This window comes from Gorilla gorilla, chromosome 2 (assembly GCF_029281585.2).
Source record: "Gorilla gorilla gorilla isolate KB3781 chromosome 2, NHGRI_mGorGor1-v2.1_pri, whole genome shotgun sequence".
NCBI classification, from domain to species: domain Eukaryota; kingdom Metazoa; phylum Chordata; class Mammalia; order Primates; family Hominidae; genus Gorilla; species Gorilla gorilla.
In genome coordinates, this window is record NC_086017.1 from 140105023 (window position 1) to 140131500 (window position 26478).

The 26478-nt window shown below is 45.6% G+C and overlaps 2 protein-coding genes and 1 long non-coding RNA gene across 24 annotated transcripts in view; 2 read left to right on the forward strand and 1 right to left on the reverse strand.

Annotated features, from left to right (window-relative positions):
- ACAD9 (acyl-CoA dehydrogenase family member 9) overlaps window positions 1-1147 on the forward strand; it is a 33564-nt gene extending 32417 nt beyond the window's left edge. For all 4 annotated transcript variants that reach the window (XM_004036262.4, XM_019023883.3, XM_004036263.4 and 1 more), the window contains exon 18: window positions 542-1147. In XM_004036262.4, coding sequence (XP_004036310.4) covers window positions 542-642 — 101 coding nt within the window. In that variant the 3' untranslated portion in view covers window positions 643-1147. The remainder of the gene's footprint in view (window positions 1-541) is intronic.
- The window catches only part of CFAP92 (cilia and flagella associated protein 92 (putative)), a 115629-nt gene that overhangs the window by 2088 nt on the left and 87063 nt on the right, over window positions 1-26478 (reverse strand). For 16 of the 19 annotated variants that reach the window (XM_055381504.2, XM_063704136.1, XM_055381505.2 and 13 more), the window contains 5 exons: window positions 23617-23811; window positions 21200-21497; window positions 4138-4302; window positions 3388-3594; window positions 3150-3306 (listed from right to left, as the gene is read on the reverse strand). In XM_055381504.2, coding sequence (XP_055237479.2) covers window positions 3150-3306; window positions 3388-3594; window positions 4138-4302; window positions 21200-21497; window positions 23617-23811 — 1022 coding nt within the window. Of the gene's footprint in view, window positions 1-3149; window positions 3307-3361; window positions 3595-4137; window positions 4303-21199; window positions 21498-23616; window positions 23812-26478 lie in introns of all 19 variants that reach the window. The other 3 variants (XM_055381508.2, XM_019023872.4, XM_019023871.4) reach the window with 1 other exon arrangement.
- On the forward strand, window positions 20859-25343 carry LOC134758089 (uncharacterized). The gene is made up of 3 exons (XR_010132917.1): window positions 20859-21259; window positions 22240-22325; window positions 23420-25343. It is a non-coding gene; the product is annotated as an uncharacterized lncRNA (long non-coding RNA).

Here is a 26478-nt window from a genome sequence, read left to right on the forward strand (position 1 = left end):
CTCGACCACATTTGGGAATGCCCAGCTCAGTCTACCTCTGACCCTCACAGTCCTGTTGACCTGAGGTTCTGGATCAGTGTCCCCGCAAAGCCCAGTCGTGTTGCCAAGTGATGGGTGTATGCGCCAGCACTGCACTTGCTGAGAGTGGCATATGATTTTTTGCAGGTCCTAGCCCTGGGGGTAGCCCAGACACCCGCCCCAGTGCTGACAGGTTATGTGCTGTGGAGGGTGCTGAAATGGTTTCTCCTCCAGTGGGCTGGAATCACAGATGGGCTGTTTACGGAGCAAGTGCCGGCTCCACCCCATGAGATCTAGGGGTTAGAGATGAGCAGGATGAGTCCTTTGTAACTGAGAATGAAGCTGTACCCCTTTCTCTCCCTGCAGCCCTGAATCACTTGCTGGGGGTCTGGAGGAGGGGTTCACCCTTAGGGCTGCTGCATGGTGGGTGGGCTGACTTTGTGGAAAAATGCCCCCACTTCAGCCATGTTTGTCTTATCACGGTGCAGAAAGATCACCCACCATCTCTCCTTTTCCTTCCCAGATGCTCCAGAAAACCTAGATGAGCAGATTAAGAAAGTGTCCCAGCAGATCCTTGAGAAGCGAGCCTATATCTGTGCCCACCCTCTGGACAGGACATGCTGAGGCAGGGGACAGTGTCCCCTGCTGCCGCCCGCCCCTACCCATGGCCCATTGCTGGATGACTGTCACTTTTTTCAGAAGGTGTTGGGATTATCACAGGTTAAGCCTTTTGTTCCCCGTCTGCACCTGAAGGGTTGTCGCCTGGCCTGGGAGAGCCTCTTCCAGGTTTTGACCTGCAGGCAGTGCTCTCTAACAGGACCATCACAGCTTCTGAACTGAGCCGGAGAGAGAGAATGGAATTGCTGACCCCTGGAACTGGCGGGTATTCTGGTCATTGAGGAGACACCATAGTGGAAACTGGGGCTTATGCTGCTGCCTCCAGGGCGTGAGGTGGGTGGGGACCTGTGTCAGGTGTGGATAGCCATTTCTGCTCAACCACACATTCTCTAAGAAACAGCTTGAAAGCTCTGTCTGGGTCATTCATTTAAACTAGAAGCAGAGGCACTTAAAACATTTACCAGGAACCATTTAACAAAGAATATAAAATGTCACAATCTGTGTACTGTTAGCCTTTGCTGTACTTGTCACACTGTTCCTTAGAACCAGCCTTTAATGGGTGAAGCAGGACCCTGAGAACCACCCTTTGGTGATGGCCTCGGGTCCCCTTTGTCCTCACCCTGCAAGGAGGGCCCAGAACGCTAAGGAGCAGACACACAGTGCAGGCCACAATCCCTTGGGGTTATGAGCCCTTAGTTTTTATCCTTCTCAGGAGATGGGGAGGCTGTCTCAGCTGATGTTCCCACCTAGGGACTTTTTAGTTTCTTTACAAGAACTGGCTTCTACTCTTGAGGAGAGGATGAATGGTATCTCCAGGCCAGCAGGCCTTTGCATTTCTCCAGCCTCCCTTCTGCTGGCACTTGAAAGATTACACCAGGTCCCAGCGTGCTCACTGTGGTGAACTTTAAGCTTTGATGTGGTCCTTGGGTGGTCTGGAGCTCTAAAATGCCTATTGTGGACACTCCCTTGAGCACAGAGAAGGCAGCCGACTCTTTTTCCTCCAAGTATATTCCCAATTTACTGTGATGCTGGAAATAGGCAAAGAGGAGACTGGGAACTTGGAGAGCTGAGCTGGCTCAGTGGGGCTGGCCTGAGCATTCTGCCAGGGGTTTGGTAACTAGTTTTTAAAATGGGGAAAGTTTGTAAATATTGTGACCGTGTAAATAACCTCTCAGTGAAACCTGAAGTTGTTAGTGATAGCAGGGCAGCATTTTGCACAAAATGAAGCATGCATACCTCTGGACAGAAGGCTGCTTGGAGTTTCTTTGCACAGGAGAAGTTTGGGGAGGGGCTGTCAGACCCACCCCCCTTCTGTGCAGCCTTCTGGAAGGGGGCTTCACTCTAGGCTGGTGGCGTGTAAGGCCTCAGTCTTACACGCCAATGGAGAATGGCAAGTTCTCCATTCATCCATCTGGGTTGAAAAGGCCTAGCGACCAGTTCAAGCCTCTCCCTCTCATCTGTAGTTGCTAACTTTTCTTAAACATGTGGGAAGAGGAGACCCCAGCAAGTGTTTCTTAAGTGATTTCACCAGTGAAACCCCCAGGAGACTTTTGCTGGGAAGGCTGGCAGTGGAGCTCACTAGGAAGCCTTCTTACCAAGGAAAAGCCTTGTGTTCTTAGGCTAGACAGCTCTCCTAGCTGGAGCCTCCTTGAGAGCCACAGCAGTAACTGTGGGCCTGGGACATGCCCACAGAGAGCAGGTCTCTTCAGGCAACCTGGGAGATCTAGGGCCTATTGGGGGGGGAGGGAGGGAGCCAAGTCTAGGCAAATGGAGAAAGTGACATTTCAGCAAACTTGTTAGCACTTCCATGGAGCTGTGATCAGTTGTCCTTAGGAGTCGAGGAGGAGAGGAAGCCATCACGTTCACCTGACCTAGTTTTCTGGGAGAGGTTTCTCTGGCAGACCTTGTTTTTAGATAGGCTCATGTCTCTTTCACCCTGAACAAAGGTTCTGGCTCTGTTAACCAACAAGTTTGGGTTCTGTGTTAACCTCTAGATGATCCTGAGATCAATTTTCATAAACAGGGATAAAGAGGAAGAGGACTTGGAGGGACTGGTACAGCAAGACCTACGTTTCCTGTCTCCACCTTTCCCCCACAGAAAGAACTGTCAGTATCTTTGCCGCTGGAAAGTCCCAGTGAAGCCCAGAGCCTCTGCCCCCAGCTCTTGGCTGGACACCTAGAGATCAGTCATGGGTAATAGTGTTGAAGCTCAGGGAGCCTTTAGACCTGTCTTCCAACTTCCCCACTTTATAGCCAAGAAACCAGACCCAGGGCATGAAGGGATTTGCCTCAAGTCACACAAATGTCACACTTGGGGCTAGAATCCTGGTCTGAGTTCCAGCCCAGCATTCAATCTCTTCTTTCAGACCCATTCTGCATCTTGCTTTTCTTAGCATAGAAAGTTTGGTTGATAGTGTAAACAAAATGGATACCACTGAAGATGCAGAGTGGCACAGAGCTCCTGCCTGCCCACGGCATCAGGAGGCCCAGCTTGGCAAACCCTTGCCTGTTACCTGTTACAGGCTTTGGTACGGGCGAAGGGAGCAGCTCGAGGAAAGGTGGTGGTTTCTTGTACAGATCAAAGTCCACGTGGTGCCTGTCCCAGCTCCACCTGTCTCGATCCAACACAGGCTCCAGTACATTAGCAAACAGGGAGTTTTCCTTCCACTCCTAAATTGGGGGAGTAAGTAAATCAGGAGGAGAAAGGTCCCTATGGACACCCCACCTGAGACCCTGCTCTTCCCTGTGGACCTCATTCAGCTCTTTGATGGGTGGCAGCTTGAGATCCTGAAAGCTGCTTTCGGTGTCGCTCTGAAGACCTGTCACTTGGAATCCCCTGGCTGTGAGCCAGGCCTGGCGGGATTTCTTCTGGGTTTTCTTCTCCTCTTCCTTCAAGTCCAGGGGCTCCACCATGGCTGAGAGGTAATCCTGTGAGTACGTGAATCTCTTTCTTGGCTCCTAGAAATGGGGGCAGACAGGTTGGGGTGGAAGGGCTAATAGCAATCTTGGATTTATTTCCAAGTAGGAATCAGAAACAGCTGGGGGCATAATCATAGTTCCTGACAATGTAAATAGTGCATTGAGAGGAAATGACTGTGCAGTAGCCCTGTAAGGGACATATTATTGTCCCCTTTGATGGGAGAAGCCGTTTCCTAAAGTTAATGTGTGCTGGAAGCCTAAACCATGGCTTTCCCTTCTGTTGGTAGCTGCCTTGATAAGCAGCAATCATAAAGTGTTCCCCAGAGGTAAGGATGCTACAGTTGTTCTCCTTTATGTACATCTGAGCTTACATTGAGGATCTTGGGCTTACCCTCAGGTGTGGAGGATTCACATTTAGTGTGGAACAGAACACCTCTCAACATCTGAGCCATGTCTACTTCCCCTAGCTGATTGGCTTTCATCTGTATAGTTGAGATCCCCCACTGACCTCCAGGCAGGCATGGTCAGAATAAAGAACTCATGGGATTTGCCAACTGCCATCATCCTGTCTGGGTCTCTTACCTTGGCCATCTCTTGATACAGCTCCTTCTTGGCAAGCTCTGTAGAATTCATGGTCTGGATACTGTAGTTGTAGACGGCCTTGTTGGCAGGGGCTGAAATTTTAATCACCTTCGCCACGGACTTCGGAGGCTTCTTGCTGACCTGGTAGGCTTCTGTGATATTTTTCTGAAGAAAGAGACACCAGTCACTACCCACACCAGGTCATCCTCACCCCCCATGCCAGCTCATATGCAGTGAGATGATCTCTGGGACTTAGCTGTGGTGCAGGTATTGATTGATTCTTCAATACTGGTGCTGTTATTTCATCATAGAACCAGGGCGAAGGGCCAACTAGTCCAACCTCTCACTATCCAAAATGGAATTTAAGAGGACCAAAAAATTGAGACCCCTAAGGTCACTGTAACTGGAACACACATCATCTGGCCACTCATCTCCCAACCACCTTGTGATAAAGACAGAATTTGTGTCTCACATGGTCAGAAGTAGGAGAGTGTGGACAGGGGATATTACACCCTAAAGCAGCAAGGACTGCCATCCTTGACCATGGTTAACTGTCAAGTGTGCATAAGGATTATGACCCTCATTCTCTCCAGCAGGCCCAGTAAGGAAGTGGGAACTCTTCCCTGAACAGAGAGAAATAAGATGGTCTGTTGGCTTCCTTTGTGAATGAAAATAGAAATGTGGAAGGAGATAAAAGACAACACAGAAGGCTGGGGGGAAAGGTGGCTGGGACCCAAAACAAGGGAGAACTGGGAAAGTTACCACTCTAAATTGTTGGGCACTGTGCAGTGTTTCATATGCATATTTCACAGTAACCTTCAGCAAAATACCATCTTTTACCTTTAAAAAATTTTTTAGCACAAGATGGTGACCTTAGTTCAACTACAGTGGCTTGACTTTGGAATCTTTGAGGAATTAATGCACAAGAATGCAAAATAATCAGGAGAGGACAAAATCTGTGATTCACACACATGAAAGAACAGACTGTCCAGGCAACAAGGGATGCAAGGTAGAGGCAAGTCTAGGTCCTCAGACTTTGGAGCACCTGCGAGAAGATTATACTAGGGATGCCACATAGAGCAAGGATCCTGTCATGGCCCACATGGAACTTCAATCAATATTTCTTGATGTGTCCAGTTTTTCTAGTTGTCCTTAGTGGGGGAGTTGATCTGAGTTTCTCAGTTAGCCATTCCTAGAAGTCCCCTGCTCCTTCCAAATCCTAGAATTCGTGAATTACAACCTAGGGGGACAGATTCTTCTTTCCATGCTACTCCTTTCTTACAATTTGAAGTTGAAATTCTGACCTAATGCTTATTACAGGGAAAGCAAACTGTTCCATAGTTCTTCTGGGTGCCTGAGATTCTCTGCCGAGGGGTGACACTTGCAGGAGAATTTGGACTCAGAGCAAAAGTAACTAGATGCTGGAGAAGTAAGTACAGTATTTAAAAAGGCCACAGACTGAACAACTGAAGCTAAATTATTGGAAAAGATGGGCTAAGAATTTAACTTAAGAAATTGTTTTAAAATAAGAGTGAAGATAGCAATATGAAGCAGAAGTAAAACTAAAAGAAAAAGTATTGAGTATGAAAATAGTTGAAATAGAAGACAAGAGAATGAGATATATTGCAGAAATGATACTGTTGTAGAACGAATGAATGAACTGGAAGATCCACTTGAGATATGCTTTCAGAAAGCAGTCCTGTATAAAAAGATAAAATTAGAAACTGAGTATAGAGGATGGAAATAACATCCAAATAACAGAAGTCCCAAAAGGAGGGGAAAAGTGAGAACAAGAAAATTTGAAGCAATAATGAATGTCAGAAAAGACAAAACTTCCAAGCCTGGGTACACTATTAGTGGGATTTAAGCAAACGAATACCAAGATAAACTCTCAAAGCTTCTAGAGGAAAAGAGCAGGCCACCTGTAAAGAAAAACTATCACTTGTGATCAGATCCACAACAGCAACAAGGTAAGTTAACTTCAACCTAGAATTTCATATCCAAGCAAACTAATTGTGAGGGCACATGCTTAGGTTTAAAGGCCTTAGGTTTTACATAAAACCCTCCTTTAAAAACTCTTGGGGCCAGGTGTGGTGGCTCATGCCTGTAATCCCAGTACTTTGGGAAGCCGAGGCAGGCAGATCATCTGAGGTCAGAAGTTGAAGACCAGCTTGGCCAACATACAGTGAAACCCTTTCCATACTAAAAAATACAAAAATTAGCTGGGCATGGTGGCACACGCCTGTAGTCCCAGCCACTTGGGAAGCTGAGGCAGGAGAATCGCTTGAATCCAGGAGGCAGAGGTTGCATTGAGCCAAGATCATGCCACTCTACTCCAGCCTGGGTGACAGAGTGAGACTCCGTCTCAAAAAAACAAAACAGAAGTCACAAAACTCTTTGGAGAAATTCAGAATGGAGGAGGAACATGCAGGAGGATTCAAGGTTAGCAAGTAATGTCCGATATCCTAGTAAAGTTGTCTTAAAAGGACTAGGAAAATAAAATTTCAGAGCCTGGAATTGAAATTCTAGAGACTACAAAAGGGATGGTGGAGTGTGGGTAGGAGATGAGATAAAAGGGATATAAATGTACGATTTGTCTTATAAAGAGAATATAGTTTTATGAGTTTAACGTTCAGTAGGAATGCCTAACCATATGGTCTTCAGGATAACCACCTTAAAAAGAAAGATACAATGTATAACTTAAGTCCACAGAAGAAAACTTGATCTATCCAAGGAACACAGGAACGGAGCGTTTAAAAGTAGATTAGGTGGCAAAAATGCCTAACCTAACAGTAATTAATGTTAAGCTTGCCAATTAAAGAATCTCAGATTGGATTTTTTTTTTTTTTTTGAGACAGAGTTTTGCTCTTGTTGCCCAGGTTGGAGTGGAATGGCGCGATCTTGGCTTACTACAACCTCCGCCTCCCGAGATGAAGTGATTCTCCTGCCTCAGCCTCCCAAGTAGCTGGGATTACAGGCGTGTGCCACCACGCCTGGCTAATTTTGTATTTTTAGTAGAGACAGGGTTTCACCATGTTCAGGCTGGTCTCGAACGCCTGACTTCAAGCGATCCACCCACTTCAGCTTCCCAAAGTGCTGGGATTACAGGCGTGAGCCACTGCACCCAGCCTGGATTTTTTTTTCAAGCTAACAATATGCTATCTACAAAACTTTCAACACAAAGATACAGGTTTGACAACTAAAGGGAGACAGCATATACACTAGGCAAAAAGGCATCAGAAAACAAAGACAAAAAAGCTGTGTGGTATTCTTAATATCTGCTGAAACAATTCAAGTTAAAAATCTATCAAAAGGGGCAAAAGGATATTGTATATTGAGGACAACAAAAAGGGATAACTTGTAAATATATATGCACCTAGCAATATAGTCTCAAAATATATTAAGAAACAACTGACAGGATTACAAGAAGAAATAGACATCTATCTAACATCACTGGAGAACACCAAGGCAGCCAGGATTTGAGAGTCCAAGAATCTGGAGAAAAGGGAAGTAATGGTGGTTCCATTTTCTTTTTGCAGTTTTCTCTCAAGGGATTTACTGACTCCTAATTTGCACATGGATAAGGCAGAAATAAGAACATAAGCAGAAAAAGAAGCTTAAGAAGTTTAGAAGCTAAGGAGGTATTTTGGAAAATGCTGCATTGCTAGGGAAACAAAATTGGATTTCAAAATTGGAAATTGTGCCAAGGAGGAAGGGCCCTGGTACCTCTAGGCCTCCAGTTTAGAATTCAGAAAATCTGTGCTTTAGGAGTAAGGGCAAGCCTGACTCTGATGAAGGAGATTTATCTGTCCTCTGTCTCCTGCTGTATCATCTCTGGAATAAGACATCAAGAGTCTCTATAGTTTTCAATACCCTCTTTACCATTTAACAAAAAATAACAGACATGCCAGGAAACAGGATGAAAAGATGGAAACCAAGAAAAAATAGAAACAGACCCCAAGTAATCCAGATATTGGAAGTATCAGACAAGAACATTAAAACTAGTCTGGACATGGTGGCTCATGCCTGTAATCACAGCACTTTGGGAGGCTGAGGTGGGTGAATCACCTGAGGTGAGAAGAGACCAGCCTAACCAACATGGTGAAACCCTGTTTCTACTAATATACAAAAATTAGCTGGGTGTGGCAGTAGGTGCCTGTAATCCCAGCTATTCAGAAGGCTGAGGCAGGGAGAATTGCTTGAACCCAGGAGGCGGAGTTTGCAGTGAGCCAAGATAGTGCTACTGCACTCTAGCCTGTGCCACAGAGCAAGACTCCATCTCAAGAAAAAAAAATTAAAATAATTATGATTAATCAAAATAAATGAAAATGAGAATTTCACCAGACACCTGGAACCTATAGAAAAAGTAAATGGAAATCATAGAATTGAAGAAATCATCATTAAAGTTACAATCCAGTGGATGGGTTTAATTGCAGCTTGGACACAGTGTTGGGGAAAAGCTGAGTGTTGGGAAAAAGGCTGAGGCAGGGCTTGTATGTCTGACACAATGTAAAAGAGTCTTGGAACATGTCCGGCGTCCAGGGTCTAAAACCCCTTGTGGCCTTTGGAACACCAAGCTCTGTTCCAAAGGGTGGAAGGCTGCCCTGCCGCACTACAATCTAAGCCCAGGGCACAAGCCACAAGGGCGTGGCTTGGATGGAATCCAGGGCACAGCGCATAAAACCCCTCGTGGCCTCTGGAATGTGTCTTGACTTGTTGGCTCCTTGCTTCTAGCACTCCAAGGCTCATAGATCGATTGTGTCTTAAACTAGAAGAATATGTTTCCCATTATCTCAAGTAGCAGAACATGTTCCATATGCTTCAAAGAAAATTCTAAACCATCACAGCTGTAGATCATGCACTTGATACACTGCTTTCTTTCAACCCCCACATCCTCACCACCTGCTTCTTTGATCACCAATAAATAGTGTGGGCTTCCAGAGCTCGGGGCCTTCACAGCCTCCATACTAGTGTTGGCCCCCTGGTCCCACTTTATGCACTCTTGTCTCATCTGTTTGACTCTGCCGGACTTCATAGTCCCCACAGCCTGGAGTTGGGTCTGATCACCCCAACATTCCTGGCGCCCAATATGAGGCAACGAACACCCCAGTGAAGGAACGCTAGAGTGTGTGAAAGAGGATGCATCATCAGAGGACACCCGAGGACGACTGAAAGAAGCTCAGCAGGAAAGCTGAGCACTCGGAAGGACCAGGGTAACAATGGCACAAAGTGAAAGCAAACATTCTGCTCAGGATGTTTTAATACAGCTTCTTACATACAATAATGCTAATGCAGTGTCAAACTGCTATTAGACCCCTGACAGGGAAGGTTCAGTTAGCTGAATGTATTAAGGCTTGCGATGGCATTGGAGGTAACTTACATAAGGCTAATCTTTTAGCTCAGGCTATGGCTGGATTGAAAGTAGGAAAGAATATGCCCCATTTTTTGGGCCACTGTTTCAATTGTGGGCAATTTGGACCCAGAAAAAAGGAATGTAGAAAAGGAAATCAAAAGGCAAAAACTACCATCAATCAACAGAAAAGTCCCAGTGTATGCCCCCAGTGTAAGAAAGGCAATCACTGGGCAAATCAGTGTCATTCTAAATTTAGCAAAGATGGACAACCTCTTTCGGGAAATGGGAAGAGGGGCCTGCCTCAGGCCCCTCAACAAACCAAGGCATATCCGGCACAGCCAGTGCCCTTACAAACATACAACAATTGTCTCCCGCCATAGTAGGCAGTGCTGCTATAGACCTTTGCAGCACAATTCCCATCTCCTTCCTGGGGAGCCACCAAAGAAGGTCCCCACGGGTGTTAGGGAACCCTTACCCTCAGGAACAGTTGGTCTATTACTTGGAAGGTCTAGTTTAAATTTAAGAGGTGTCAGTGCATACGGGAATAATTGACTCTGATTATACCGGAGAAATTCAATTAGTTCGCTGGGCGCGGTGGCTCATGCCTGTAATCCTAGCACTTTCGGAGGCTGAGGCAGGCAGATCACGAGGTCAGGAGATTGAGACCATCCTGGCTAACACGGTGAAACCCCGTCTCTACTAAAAATACAAAAAAAAATTAGCCGGGCATGGTGGCGGGCACCTGTAGTCCCAGCTCTCAGGGAGGCTGAGGCAGGAGAATGGAGTGAACCCAGGAGGTGGAGCTTGCAGTGAGTCAAGATCGTGCCACTGCACTCCAGCCTGGGCGATAGAGCAAGGCTCCATCTCAAAAAAAAAAAAAAAATTCAATTAGTTATTAGTTCCTCGACTCAGTGGTCTTCCTCCCCAGGAGAAAGAACTGCTTAGTTATTGCTGTTACCTTACACAAAACTAGGAAGCAGCACAGTGAAAAGAACAGGAGGCTTTGGTAGTAATCCAGCAGGAAAGGCTGTATATTGGGTTAATCTAGTGTCTGACAGAAGACCTATTTGTACAGTAACTATTCAGGGAAAGGATTTTGAAGGACTAGTAAATACTGAAGCTGATGTCTCTATTATTGCTTTAAATCAATGGCCCCAACACTGGCCCAAACAAAAGACTTCCATGGGTATCATTGGCATAGGGCCTGCTTCAGAAGTTTTTCAAAGTTCCTTGATTTTACCATGTCACGGGCCAGATGGCCAGGAAGGAACAATTCAACCTATTATTACACCTATTCCTGTCAATTTATGAGGTAGAGACTTATTGCAACAATGGAGTGCCCACCAAACATCTGAAGATCTATCATGAGCCACAGCATCTAGTGGACCCACCTGTATGGTGCAAATTTAAGGTTTAAGGATTGCTTTTTTGCTATACTGTTGCACAAGAAGGATAACCTTCGATTTGCTCTCTCTGTGCCTTCTGTTAGAAGGGGCCTGCTTCTCATTATCAGTGGAAAGTTTTACCCCATGGTAATTAACCAAAGAGGCAGAAGCTGAATTACAGCTTGTAGAACAAATGCTTCAGCAATGGTATGCCTCCCAGCTACAGCCACAAAAGTTTTTGCTTCTGTTTCGCTAGATTTACTAACGTGGGGTTGAGGGTATGCTTGTGTTTTTGCAGGAGATGAACCAGCCGTGTGGGTGCCCTCAAGATGTGTGCGACCATGGAACGGGAGACTGGAGGGACCCAACCATGGAGCGGGTTCCCCCAGTACGAGCCATGGGCCAGTTGAATCTGAATGCGAAGATGGAATGAGGACCGACTGGAGTCACGCTGACATCAACCCCCATAACATGGGGGCAGATCAAGAAAACCACACAGGAAGCTGAGAAACTGCTGCAGCGCCAGGGTTTTACCTTTTGCTGGAACTCAGGGGCACAACAGATGCTTAATGGACCAATGCTTTCTGACTGAGCTCCTCTCTACCCTGAATACAAGAGACCCTACTAGGCAGGAATATCATCGCCCCTGTTCAGCATGAAGAAGTTGCAGAAGATGGACTTTCATCCTTCTGCAGCCCTTAGGATTAAAGGTCCTCTTGTAAAAGGGGAGGGGGAAATATGTAAGAAGCATTCAAACCAGAGCGACTACATTTTGAATAAGGGCTAAGACAAATGAAGCTGGATCACCAACTGGCAATTAAGGGCTGCACAGCCTGCAATTGCCTTGCTCAATTAATTTAAAAACAGAAAGACCTTTTGGATTCAAAGTTATGTTCGGCCACCTTTTATGCTAGCAATAGGAAATGTTACTCTTAAATGCCATCTGGAGGGCAAAGATGAAAATCTCACCCTCGATATTGTAAAACTAAAAGAGGTTTTTGAAGCCTCTCAGGCTCACTTAGCCCTGCTCCCTGGAACTGATATTTTGAACAAGACAGCCAATGGGTTGTCCACAATCAATCCTCTTAAATGGATTAAGGCCATTGGAAGCTCTATACTTGGCAGATTTTGTTCTAATAATTATGTGTTTGTGCTGTCTCCTTTTAGTCTGCAGATGCGGAAGCCACCTCGGGAGAGACAGCTGCCGTCGAGAACAAGCAATGATAGCTGTGGCAGTTTTACAAAAAAGAAAAGGGGGCATGTTGGGGAAAAGCTGAGTGTTGGGAAAAAAGCTGAGGCAGGACTTGCATGTCTGATATAATGTAAAAGAGTCTTGGAACATGTCTGGGGTCCAGGGTCCAAAACCCCTCGTGGCCTTTGGAACACCAATCTCTGTGCGAAAGGGTGGAAGCCTGCCCTGCTGCACCACAATCTAAGCCCAGGGCACAAAACCCCTCATGGCTTGGATGGAATCCAGGGCTCAGGGCATAAAACCCCTTGCGGCCTCTGGAATGTGTCTAGACTTGCTGGCTGCTTCCTTCTAGCACTCCCAGGCTCATAAAACGATTGTATCTTTTTTTTTTTTTTTTTTTTTTTTTTTTGAGACGGAGTTTCGCTCTTGTTGCCCAGGCTGGAGTGCAATGGCGCGATCTTGGCTCACTGCAACCTCCACCCCCTGGGTTCATGTGATTCTCCTGCCTCAGCCTCCCAAGTAGCTGGGATTACAGTCATGCACCACCACTTCCGGCTCATTTTGTATTTTTTTAGCACAGATGGGGTTTCTCCATGTTGGTCAGGCTAGTCCCGAACTCCCAACCTCAGGTGATCTGCCTGCCTCAGCCTCCCAAAGTGCTGGGATTACAGGCGTGAGCCACCACGCCCGACCGATTGTATCTTAAACTAGAAGAACATGTTTCCCATTATCTCAAGTAGCAGAACATGTTCCATATGCTTCAAAGAAAATGCTAAACTGTCACAGCTATAGATCATGCGCTGATACACTGCTTTCTTTCAACCCCCACATCCTCACCACCTGCTTCTTTGTTTGATCACCAATAAATAGTGCAGGCTTCCAGAACTTGGGACCTTCACAGCCTCCATACTAGCGTTGGCCCCCTAGTCCCACTTTATGCACTCTTAACTTGTTTTGTCTCATTCCTTTGACTCCGCTTGTCTTTGTGGCCCCCACAGCCTGGTGTTGGGTCTGATCACCCCAACATACAGCAGGGGATAAGATTAGTGATTTAGCAAAATAGCAGTTTCCAACCTTTTTGGCACCAGGGACTGGTTTCGTGGAAGACAGTTTTTCCACGGCCAGTGGGAGAGGGTTGTATGGGCATGGTTTGGGGATGAAACTGTTCCACCTCAGCTCATCAGGCATTGGTTAGAGTCTCATAAGGAACATGCAACCTAGAACACTTGCATGTTCAGTTCACAATAGTATTCACACTCTTATGAGAATCTAATGCCACCACTGATCTGACAGGAGGTGGAGCTCAGGTGGTAATGCTCACTTGCCCACTGCTCACCTCCTGTTGTGCCACCCGGTTTCTAACAGGCCTCGAACTGCTACTGGTCCATAGCCTGGGGGTTGGGGACCCCTGCATCAGAAGATACATTGGTTGAAAATAATCAGGTTGAAGGATGAAAAGGAGAAAAAAAGACTGTAAAATAAAAAGTATGAGATGTATAAGTAATATCAGATGCAGATCATGGTGAAAATATCTAACATTGGAGTCCCAGGAGGAGAGGAAGAGAAGATGAATATAAGTAATACCTGAAGAGAAATACTGTCCTAGAACTTTTAAAACTTAAAAAAAAAAAATCAAGCTACAGATTTAACAAGTTCTAGAAACCCATGGCAAGTTAAATACAAAGAAAAACACACCTACAAACATCATCATAAAACTGCCGAAAACCAAAGAAAAGAAAAAAAATTTAAGCAGCCAGAGACAACCAAATTATCTTCAAAAGAACAAGACTGGCAGCTGACCAACAGAAACAATGGAAGTCAGAGGACAACGGAATGATGCCTTTAAAGTGTTAATAACTGCCAAGCTAGAATTCTAAACCCAGGAAAAATACCCAAAAAATCTAATCACAGAAAAATTAATTGATACTCACAAACACTTCTCAACACTGAAACAATGAAAAGACGAGTCACAGAGTGGGAAAAGATACACATCTAACAACTCATATTTGAATAAAAGTAAAACTGTCAATTAGAAAAATACAACTAGATTTATTTTAAATGGAGAAAATAAATAAATTTGAACAAGCACTTTATAAAAGGAGATATCCAAATAGCCAATCATGTGAAAAGGTGCTCAACATTATTCAGAGAGAGACAGACATTAAAGCCTGAATGTGGCTGGGCATGGTGGCTCACGCCTGTAATCCCAGCACTTTTGCAAGGCTGAGACAGGTGAATCACCTGGCCTGGCCAATATGGTGAAACCCTGTCTCTAAAAATACAAAAATTAGCCAGGCATGGTGGCACACACCTGTAGTTCCAGCCACTCAGGAGGCTGAAGCAGGGAGAACTGCTTGAACCCAGGAGGCAGAAGTTGCAGTGAGCTGAGATCACACCACTGCACTCCAGCCTGGGTGACAGGGCAAGACGCCATCTCAAAAACAACAAGAAACCTGAAGGTAATACCAGTACACCTCACCTGAGCAGCAAACATAAAACCAAATCTAGCCACATATACATGATGATTATACATGAAGAAGTGAGATTTATCCCAGGAATCCAAGGCTGGTTTAACATGCAAACATGAAATAATGTAGTATAGCATATTAATGATGGACAAAAACCACATGATCACAATATTTGCATTCAACAAAAGCATATATTTCACAATATATGCATTTTTTGTTAAATGCATGTATTTTCACAATTAACAAAATTTTCACAATTTAACAAAAAAATGCATATATTGTGAAAATATATGCATATATAATGTGGAAAAAGCATTTAACAAATATCCAACACCTATTCATACTGAACTCTCAACAAACTAAGAAGGGAACTTCCTTGACCTGATAAAGGGCATCTCTCAAAAATCTGCAGTTAATGTCCAACTTAATGGTAAAAGCCTGAATACTTTCTCCCCAAGATCACAAGCAAGGCAAGCATGTCTGCTCTCACCACTCCTCTTCAACACTGCACTTCTTTATACCAGACATTCTAGACAATGCAAAGGGAGAAAGGGAAGGACAGAGAAGGAAGAAAAGAGCAAGGAAAGGAAGTGTTATGGACTGAATGTCTTCACCCTCAAATTCCTCTACTGAAGCTCTAACCCCCAGCCTGGCTCTGTTTGGAGTAGGGAAGTAATTAAGGTTAAATGAGGTCATAAGGTTGGGGCCCAGATCTGATAGGATTAGTGTCTTTGCAAGAAGAGACATCAGAGGCTGGGCGAGGTTGCTCACACCTGTAATCCCAGCACTTTGGTAGGCCGAGGTGGGCAGATCACAAGGTCAGGAGATCGAGACCAGTGTGGCCAACATGGTGAAACCCTGTCTCTACTAAAAATACAAAAATTAGCTGGGTGTGGTGGCGCATGCTTGTAGTCCCAGCTACTTGAGAGGCTGAGGCAGGAGAATGGTTTGAACCCGGGAGGCGGAGGTTGCAGTGAGCCGAGATTGCACCACTGCACTCCAGCTTGGTGACAAAGCAAGACTCTGTCTCAAAAGAAAAAAAAAAGAGAGAGATATTAGAGACTCTCTCCATTCACACACAACAAAGAGATCATATGAGTACACAGCAAGATGGTGGCCACCTACAAGCCAAGAGAAAAGGCCTCAGAATTAAACCGAACTTGTCAGACTCTTAATTTTGGACGTTCCAGCCTCCAGAATAGTGAGGAAATAATTTTCTGTTGTTTGAGCCTCTGAGCTTGTGGCACCCCAGGCAGAAGGAAAGGAAGGAAGGAAGGAAGAGTATCCAGATTGGAAAAGAAAATGACCTTTCTTCACAGATGACGTGATCCAGTTCAAAAGGTTGTAAGATACAAGATCAATGGACAAAAAATTAATTCTAGGGCCGGGCGCGGTGGCTCACACCTGTAATCCCAGCACTTTGGGAGGCCGAGGCGGGTGGATCAACGAGGTCAGGAGATCGAGACCATCCTGGCTAACATGGTGAAACCCTGTCTCTACTAAAAATACAAAACAAAATTAGCTGGGCGTGGTGGTGGGCGCCTGTAGTCCCAGCTACTCAGGAAGCTGAGGCAGGAGAATGGCGTGAATCCAGGAGGCGGAGCTTGCAGTGAGCGGAGATTGTGCCACTGCACTCCAGCCTGGGCGACTGAGCGAGACTCTGTCTCAAAAAAAAAAAAAAAATTAATTCTATTTCTATATTATGGAAACAATATAAAAAGTAATTCAATTCATAACACCATTAATTTCACAAAAGAAGTGCAAGACTTGCACACTAAGAGCTACAGAAATTGCTGAGGAAAACTGAAGACCTAAATAACAGCAGAGACATTCCATGTTCATAAATTGGCAACCCCAAAATTGTTAAGTTGGCAGTTTTTCCCAAATCAATCTATAGATTCAATAAAATCCCTGCCAGGTGCGGTGGCTCAAGCCTGTAATCCCAGCACTTTGGGAGGCCAAGGCAGGCGGATCACAAGGTCAAGAGATTGACCCCATCCTAGCTAACATAGTGAAACGCCGTCTCTACTAAAAAATACAAAAAATTAGCCGGGAGTGTTGGCGGGTATGTGTAGTCCCAGCTACTTGGGAGGCTGAGGCAGGAGAATGGCATGAACCCAGGAGGCCAAGCTTGCAGTGAGCCGAGATCGTGCCACTGCACTCCAGCCTGGGTGACAGAGCAAGACTCTGTCCCAAAAAAAAAAAATAAATCCCCATGAAATTCCTATAGAATTTGTTGCAGAAATTGGCAAGCTGATCTTAAAATATATGTGGAAATGCAAAGGACCCAAAGTAGTCAAAGCAATTTTGAAAAAGAACAAAGTTAAAGGACTTACACAATCCAACTAACTAACTATAATTAAAGTCATCAAGACAATGTGTTGCTGGTATATGGAGAGGCATATAAGTTAATGGAACATAGTTTAGAACTCAGATATACACCCTTACATTTATGGTCAATTCTTGACAAAGATGCTAAGTCAATTCAATGGGGGAATAGCTAGTCTTTGCAAGAAATGATGTGAGGACAACTGGATATCCATATGCAAAAAGATTAATTTAGACCCTTACATTGGACCTCAAAAAAAATGGTTCACAGATCTAAATGTGAGAGCTAAGAGTAAGTGTAAGAGAAAGGATATGAAATGATCTTCGTAACTTTAAGCAGAGTCCTTAACTATAACACCAAAAGCATGATTGCTAACAGAAAAAACATAAATTGGAATTTATTAAAATTAAGAACTTTTATACTTCAAAATTTTCTTATACCATTAAGAAAAAAAAGAAAAGCCACAAATATGGAGAAAATATTTGCAAATCATATTTCTCATTAAGTACTTGTATCCAGAATATATATATAACAACTCAACAATAAAAAGACAACTTGATTTTAAAATGGATAAATGATACAGATGGCCAGGCACAGTGACTCATAACTGTAATCCCAGCACTTCGGGAAGCCAACGTGGGAGGACTGCCTGAGCCCAAGGGGTTCAAGACCAGCCTGGGTAACACAGTGAGACCCTGTCTCAATTTGAAAAAAGAGATTAATTCAAAAAGATACAAATATATATTACATCAAAGAAGTGTTATAAATTCCTAATAAGCACATTAAAAGATATCTAGCATCGTCAGTCATTATAAAATGCAAATTAAAATCATGAGATACACACTAGAATGGCTATAATCAAAAGGACTGATAAGTATTTGTATGAATGTGGAGAAACTAGAACCCTCATGCATTGCTGGTAGGGATGTTAAGATTGTGCAACTACACTGTAAAAACTGCTTTTCTTACAATGTAATTTCTTAAAATCATAAATATAAACCTACCTATATGACCCAGCAATTCCACTCCTAGGTTCTACCCAAGAGAAATGAAAACATATTTTCACGTAATGATTTGTATGCAAATGTTCATAGGAGCAATATTTATAATAGCCCCAAGCAAGAAATAATAGTAATTCCAAAAAGTGGTGAATGGATAAATGTGGTACATCAATTCAATGGAATAATATTCAGCAATAAAAAAAGAACACACTGCTGATATATTCAGGTACGTGGATGAACCACAGGAACTTTATGCTCAGTGAAAGAAGCCAGACACAAAAGTTTACATAATTATATGGTTCCAATTACCTGAAATATTCAGACAAGTCAAATCTATCAAGACAGAAAGTAGATCAGTGGTTATGTGGGACTAAGAATGGAGCAGAGATTGACTGTAAACTAGCATGAGAATACTTTTTGTGGTGATGGAAATGTTCTAAAACTGGATTGTGATGATGGTGTTATAACTATAAATTTACTAAAAACTACTGATTTATATATACTTACAATAGGTGAATTTTATGGTATGTAAATTATATCTCAAGGTGTAAAAATGTGAAAAAATTAAATTATGGTTGGGTTTCAATTATTATAGTATGAATAGGAAATTTAAAGCCGTTTTAGAGTAGCCATATCTAAGATAATAGGAACATGATTTTTTAAAAAGCTGGAACAATATTTACAAGCGATTTTAGCAAATTTGTAAGAGATAGGGGGCTAGTAAATAAATTGTATACTACTATATTATAAAATTCTCCATATTATTGCATTTTTTTTGAGATGGAGTCTCACTCTGTCGCCCAGGCTGGAGTGCAGTGGCATGATCTTGGCTCACTGCAACCTCTGCCTCCTGGGTTCATGCCATTCTCCTGTCTCAGCCTCCCAAGTAGCTGGGACTACAGGTGCCCGCCACCACACCCGGCTAATTTTTTTGTATTTTTAGTAGAGATGGGGTTTCATTGTGTTAGCCAGGATGGTCTCGATCTCCTGATTTCATGATCCGCCTGCCTCAGCCTCCCAAAGTGCTGGGATTACAGGTGTGAGTACTGTGCCTGGCCCTGCAAAATCTTTAAAAACCCTTCCTCATGGCCAGGCGTGGTCACCTGTAATCCTAGCTCTTTGGGAGGCTGAGGTGGGTGGATCACTTGAGGCCAGGAGTTCGAGACCAGCCTGGGCAACATGGCGAAACCCCATCTCTACTAAAAATACAAAAATTAGGTAGGCATGGTGGTGTGTGCCTGTAATCCCAGCTACTCAGGAGGCTGAGGCAGGAGAATCGCTTGAGCCTGGGAGGCAGATACCGCAGTGAGCCGAGATCACACCACTACACTCGAGCCTGGGCATCAGAGCAAGACTGTCTCAAAAATAAAAATAAATTTAAAACACTTCCTTGTTATGTGGCATTAACAAAATTATATTAACCCATGAAATGAATATATATTCTTGTACATATCTAAGTGCATTAAGAGGTAGGATAAGGAAGACTGCAAATACTCTCAACATTGTTTGACTTTTTTTGTTTGTTTGTTTTTTTGAGACAGGGTCTCATTCTGTTGCTCTGAGTGCTGGAATGCAGTGGCGCGATCTTGGCTCACTGCAACCTTACCTCCCAGATTCAAGTGATTCTCCTGCTTCAGCCTCCCAAGTAGATGAGATTACAAGTGTGCACCACGACACCCAGCTAATTTTAGTATTTTTAGTAGAGACGGGTTTTGCCATGTTGGCCAGGCTGGTTTCGAACTCCTGGCCTCAAGGGATCTGACCGCCTCAACCTCCCAAAATGCTGGGATTACAGGCATTAGGCACTGTGCCGCATTGAGACAGGGTCTCACTCTGCTATCCAGGCTGGAATGTAATGGCGTGATCTCAGCTCACTGCAACCTGTGCTTCCCAGGCTCAAGCTTCAGTCTCCTGAGTAGCTGGGACTACAGGTACATGCCACCATGCCCAGCTAATTTTTTGTAGAGACGGTTTCGCCATGTTGCCCAGGCTGGTCTCGAACTCCTGAGCTTAAGCAACCTGCCCACCTTGGCCTCCCAAAGTGCTATGATATATATATATATATATATGTATATATATGTATATATGTATATATGTGTATGTGTATATATATGTATGTATATATGTATATATATGTATATATGTGTATATATGTATATATATATGTATGTGTATATATATTACACAAGAGAAATAAAAATGAATGAAATAGCCAACTAGAGAAGATAGAAAAAAGGAGAAAGGTGTAAGTTTTAAAATATCATAAAAATAAAAGCTGAAGTTAATGAATTAGAAAAACAGAAAAAGCAGAATTGATAAATCCAAGAACTGATTCTTTTGAAAAAGCTAAAAAGTTTTTTCCACTAATGGAAAAAACAGCCAGGCACAGTGACTCACACCTGTAATCCCAACACTTTAGGAGGCCGAGGCAGGAGAATCCCTTGAGCCTAGGAGCTGGAGACCAGCCTAGGCAACATAGCAAGACCCAATCTCTAAAAAAAAGTAAAAAAAAATTAACCAGGTGTGATGGCGCATGCCTGCCTACTCAGGAGGCCGAGGTGGGAGGACTGCTTGAGCCCAGGAGTTGGAGGCTGCAGTGACCCATGATCAAGTCATAGTACTCTAGCCTGGGCAACAGAGTGAGACCCCGATTCAAAAAACATAAAAGAAGTCTGTTCTTTGGTTTTCATAAAGACTGCACACATACAAAGCTTACAAGCTTCTAGGAGTCTTTGTTTTAAACTGGAGAATTGCAGGGATGGTAGGGCCTTCACACAGACCACAGGCACACAACTCCAAGTCATACCACAGATGTCTGTGTTTTCATGTCTTTTTGGTTGGCATGGGGTGAGCGAGGTTCTCCTTGCCCATTGAGGCCACACAGCACCAGCCTTCTACCCCCTCACCAGCTTCTCAGTCTCCCATTCTCTCCCTCTGTCATGCAGATTAGTTTATGTCCCATGTTGCTTGGACATCTTATGACACTTATGCCCTGAGCAGCGTAAGCAACATGTTACACACACACACACACATGCCACAGTTCTTTCTCTACATTGAACTCTGGGGGCCATGGTAAAGGTAATACAGCTAATAGCATTCCTTCTCACCTTTCAGGAAGGACAAGGTTTTCTAGGACTGGGAGTGAAGGTTTCTGACATGGCTCAGCCCCATATCCTGCACTTCTTGCCCATCCAGCAGGGTAGCCCAGGCCAGGAGCACAGGCACGACCAGAGGCAAATGTCCCACTCAGGAATATGCCCTATGCCTCTCAGCAGGCGCCTGGACCGCCCAGGTGAGGCCTGGGAACCCCAAGTTGGAGAGGAAGGCGGCCCACCTGGATGAAACTGTGCTTTTTGTCTTTGTTCTTCAGCAGCATGGCGCTCCGCCACTGCAGGTACTTCTCCTGGTGGGCGTGGATCTCTAAGGTGAGGGTGGAGTTCCGACTGTGGTAGTCCTCAAGACTGGGGGCAGGCTGAGGTGGTAGGGCAAACAGTTTCTCATCTGTGAGTTCTTCGTGCGAAAGGGGCATCCCAAACTCTTGGCTCAAGTCTTTTATCATAGCAGAGGAGGGCAGCAGGTCCCTCACCGTCACATCCCAGAGGGTGGTGCTGTTATAGCAGATGTCGTGGATCCTGGAACAAAGAACCACTGCCCCACTGAACCTCTCCTACCTTGCAAGACAGGTGTAATCACTCCCATCCTACAGCAGGAAATGAACACTCAGAGGCTGCTTAGCTGGTCCCAAGTCCTGGAGCTTGTGACTAAAGAGCTCCAATTCCAGTCTGCTGAGCCTGGGCTCCTGGCAAAAGCCTCCTTCTCCATCTTCTCCCCAGCCCCCAGAAGCCAAAGGCTGCCCACGGTTTGCTCTGAGTGCTGCTCTGTTCCTGTGTCCTTAGCCATGCTTCCCCTCCTCCCATACCCCATCGGGACACAGCCCCACCAGCTGCCCATCAGGGATGTAGAGCACAGAGCCTTCCGCACCAGGAGGACATCATACACCGAGCCTCAGGGGGCTGGCTGTTAATAGAGGAGAAGGAGGAGGCTGGAGAGAGAGTCCTCAGCAAAGCTCAAGGACCTCCCCAGCCCCGAAGCCTCCTCCTGAGTGCCCTATGCCATGGCCTGGTGTGCAGTGGGCATTGGGTCCAGAAACCATGCTCAGTCATGGCTGTTGGCTGCTCACTGTCTCAGCTGCCTCCGAAGTCCACTGTGCGGTAGGTGCCTGCCTTTGCTCTCACTGTCCCAGTGACCCTGGCCCAGCCTTAGCCTTTCTGAATCTGGTTTCCTCACCCTCAGATAGAAATAAAGCCACATGGATGCAGCTACCTTGGATGCAGTAAGCACTTCCTAAAAAGTGTTCTTCTGTTTCCTTCATAGAACCCTCAGCTACCTCCTGTCACCTACCAGGCAGGACCGGGTCTGGCCTCCTTCCAAATGCTGTGGCACCACCCCACATGCCAAAGGTGAGGGCCACAGAATCAAAGAAAAGCCTCTTAGCCCCGACCAAGTTCTTTCTCCTTCCTATCTCTCCAGCCTCCTCCTCCTCCTTCATTAATACATCCAGCAAGCACTAGCTAGGGCCAGACCTGTTGCTGGCTCTAAAAATATAAAGACAGGGTTTGTACCTCCTGCCCCACACCCAGCAGCAAGTGAACTGTCTGCCTGCTGAACATCTCTGGCCCTTCCTCAACAGCAGCGTCTCCTGCCCTGGGGAAAGAAGCAGCCCCCTCCTCCGTGCCCCCGCTGGGTCCCAGGGCATCCCACTGCCTGTGTTCTTTATGTCATCTCTGCTTCTGAACTGTAGCCTCCTGAGAGTGGGGACTGGTGTGCCCACAGGCCCCCTAGAGCCAGTGTGAGCCAGCAGCTGCTCAATGAGGGAATGGTGAGACCCTGGTTGCCCAGGCTGGAGTGCAATGACGCAATCTCGGCTCACTGCAACCTCCACCTCCCAGGTTCAAATGAGTCTCCTGCCTCAGCCTCCCAAGCAGCTGGGATTACAGGCATGCGCCACCATGCCTGGCTAATTTTGTATTTTTAGTAGAGATGGGGTTTCTCCATGTTGGTCAGGCTGGTCTCGAACTGCCGACCTCAGGTGATCCACCTGCCTTGGCCTCTCAAAGTGTTGGGATTACAGGCATGAGCCACCGCATCTGGCCTGTTTTTGTTTTTGTTTGTTTCTGAGATGGAAGTCTCACTGTCGCCCAGGCTGGAGTACAGTGGCTTGGTCTCAGCTCACTGCAATCTCCGCCTTCCAGGTTCAAGAGATTCTCCTGCCTCAGTCTCCCAAGTAGATGGGATTACAGGCGTGCACCACTACACCCGGCTAATTTTTGTATTTTTAGTAGAGATGGGGTCTCACTATGTTGCCTAGGCTGGTCTCAAACTCCGGGGCTCAAGCCATCCTCCCACCTCAGCCTCCCAAAGTGCTGGGATTACAGGTGTGAGCCACTGTGCCCAGCCCACACCTGGCTAATTATTAACAAATTTTTGTGGAGATGAGGTCTCGCTCTGTTGCCCAGGTTAGAAAATGGGTTTTAACCAGCCACTCCCTCCTCAGGCAATTCTAGGACATGCCTCAAGAACAGTAGACGCCACAGAGTCACAGCATCTGGGCGGATGGTCCTCCTCCCCCCACCATCTGTTGGGGCCACTATCTAGTTGTTGGATGCCCCAGCTTGCCTGTTTGGGTGCAGAGTGTTAAGAAGTGCCCCTCCCGCCGGGGCGCAGGACCACATGCGGGCTGCCACTGCCCACCTGGCTAGAGCCTGGAAGACCCGCCTCCGCTCAGTGTCTCGCAGGAAGAACACTGCCTGCTGCAGCAGCAGCTCCGTGGGCTGGAAGAGGTGCACGTGGTACAGGATGGCCTCCAGGTCCCCATAGAGCCGGCTGCGGAACAGCAGCTGTGAGTTGTACAGCACCTTGTATTTCCTGTGTTCTGACCTGGGAATCCTGCAAGAGATAGAAGGCCAAGAGCTAACTTGCATGGCAGCTTCCTGGGACACCATGGTGAGGGTGCGCTGTCAGGTACAGCTTTTATGTTATTTAAGAACAAACCCAGGGGCCAGGTATGGTGACTCACGCCTATAATCCCAGCACTTTGGGAGGCTGAGGTGGGCAGATCACGTGAGGTCGGGAGTTCGAGACCAGCCTGACGAACATGGAGAAACCCCATCTCTAGTAAAAAATACAAAATTAGCCGGGCGTGGTGGCACATGTCTGTAATCCCAGCTACTGGGGAGGCTGAGGCAGTAGAATCGCTTGAACCTAGGAGGCGGAGGTTGTGGTGAGCCAAGATAGCGACATTGCACTCCAGCCTGGGTAACAAGAGCGAAACTCCGTCTCAAAACAAAAACAAAACAAAACAAAACAAAAAAACAAGCCCAGGCAGGTGGAGGCTGCAGCGAGCCCTGATGGCACCACTGCACTCTAGCCCGGACAACAGAGTGAGACCCTGTCTCAAAACAACAAAAGACAAGGTTGGTAATGAAGACTATACTAAGATAAAAATAATAGCAATTTAGAAGTATAAAAAATTAACTAAAAGGATAGAAAAAAAACAAAAGGAATATGATGATGATGAATGCCTCCTGGTAGACACATCTTTCAACACCTGGGACCTTGACAGAGCTGGCAGTGAAAGGCTGAAACTGACCTGATCTGGCTCATGGCCTGTGCCTGTCTCACCCCCTTCCTGCCCCCACTCAGCCCCTCACCACCCCTCCAAGCCCTGCCCTGGCACTCGCGGTCTGCACTATGGCAATACCAGCCTGGCAGGGTTTCTATGCACAGCCTGCTGTCATTGCCCTGCACTGGCCTATGCCATTCCTCTGCCTTTTTGAACCTGGTGAAGTCTACAATGCCTTCATCTCCCCTTCAGGAATCTGTGTGCTTGGTCAGGGGTAGGTCCTCTTTTGTGAAGTATTGGTTTGGGTATTTTGCCCATACTTTCTTTCCACTGGGAGGTTTTCTTATTGATTCACAGGACTTTAAAAAATATATTTAGGATACTAATTATTGGTCAGTTCCAGACACTGCAAATAATTTTGTTTGTAGCTTGTCTTTTCATGACTTTTATGGTGTTGTGAAAGTTGAGCATATGCATTGGGTCATTCTCATCACACCCAACTAAAACAGAGTCGACAGGCGGGGAGAAAGCACCCAGGGCACGTAGCACTGCTCCAGGAATGTCATTCTCCGCAGCCTGGCTGCTGAGGCTGCCTGCTCCAACCTGAAGCCAGTCTTATCTTATAGCTACTGACACCACCTGCTGCGACTCCAAGACTACTTTTACTCACTGGCACTCACCAGTCAGAGGTTGCCAGTGCCCCAAATTCTCAAAACAATACCTAACATTTTTATAATGCCCCTCCTTGTTATAAAACCTCCAACCTTCTCTGTTTTTCAGACATACTGAAGACTGCCCAGTCTGTGTGTGTACCTCAAATTGTAATTCTTGCTTCCCAAATAAAATTCTTAAATTTAGAGATTCATCTCTGTATTTTGACTTTGACAGTGTCTTTTGATGAGCAGAAGTTACTTTTAACGTTGCCAAATGTACGATTCTTTTCTTCTTTGTCCTTGTCTGGTTCAAGAACTCTTTCTCCATTCTGGGGTCATGAATATGTTCTTCTATATTTTCATCTATAAGCTTTGTAATTTTGCTTTTCAAAAACAGATTTTTCACTTTGGGAGGTCGAGGTGGGCAGGTTGCTTGAGTCCAGGAGTTGGAGACCAGCCTTGGCAACCTGGTGAAACCCCATCTCTACAAAAAATACAAAAATAATCTGGGCATGGTGGTGCACACCTGTAGTCCTAGCTGCCTGGGAGGCTGAGATGGGAGGATGGCTTGACCCCTGGAGGTAGAGGTTGCAGTGAGCCCTTGTACCGCTGCAGTGAGCCTTTGTACCACTCAGCCTGGGTGACAGAGATAGACCCTGTCTCAAAAAAAAAAAAAAAAAACCCATGCGTGGTGGCTTATGCCTGTAATCCCAGCACTATGGGAGGCCGAGGTGGGCAGATCACGAGGTCAGGAGATCGAGACCAAGGTGAAACCCCGTCTCTACTAAAAATACAAAAAATTAGCTGGGCGCAGTGGCGGGTGCCTGTAGTCCCAGCTACTCGGGAGGCTGAGGCAGGAGAATGGCGTGAACTCAGGAGGCGGAGCTTGCGGTGGGTGAGCTGAGATCGCACCACAGCACTCCAGCTTGGGCAACAGAGCGAGACTCCATATCCAAAAAAAAAAAAAAAAAGTTTTCTGGTGAAATCTGAGTAAGATCAGATCATTGTAGTCTACTTAGTTGTACTGTGTCAATCAACAGTAGTTATATAAGATGTCACCATTGGGGGAGGTTGAGTAATGAGTACATGCAACCTCTCCACTATTTTTGCAATTTCAAAGTTAAAAGTTTAGGCCAGGTGCACTGGCTCACACCTGTAATCCCAGCACTTTGGGAGGCTGAGAGGCAGGTGGATCACCTGAGGTCAGGAGTTCGAGACCAGCCTTCCCAACATGGCGAAACCCTGTCTCTACTACAAATACAAAAAATTAGCTGAGCATGGTGGTGGGTGCCTGTAATCTCAGCTACTATGGAGGTTGAGGCAGGAGAGTTGCTTGAA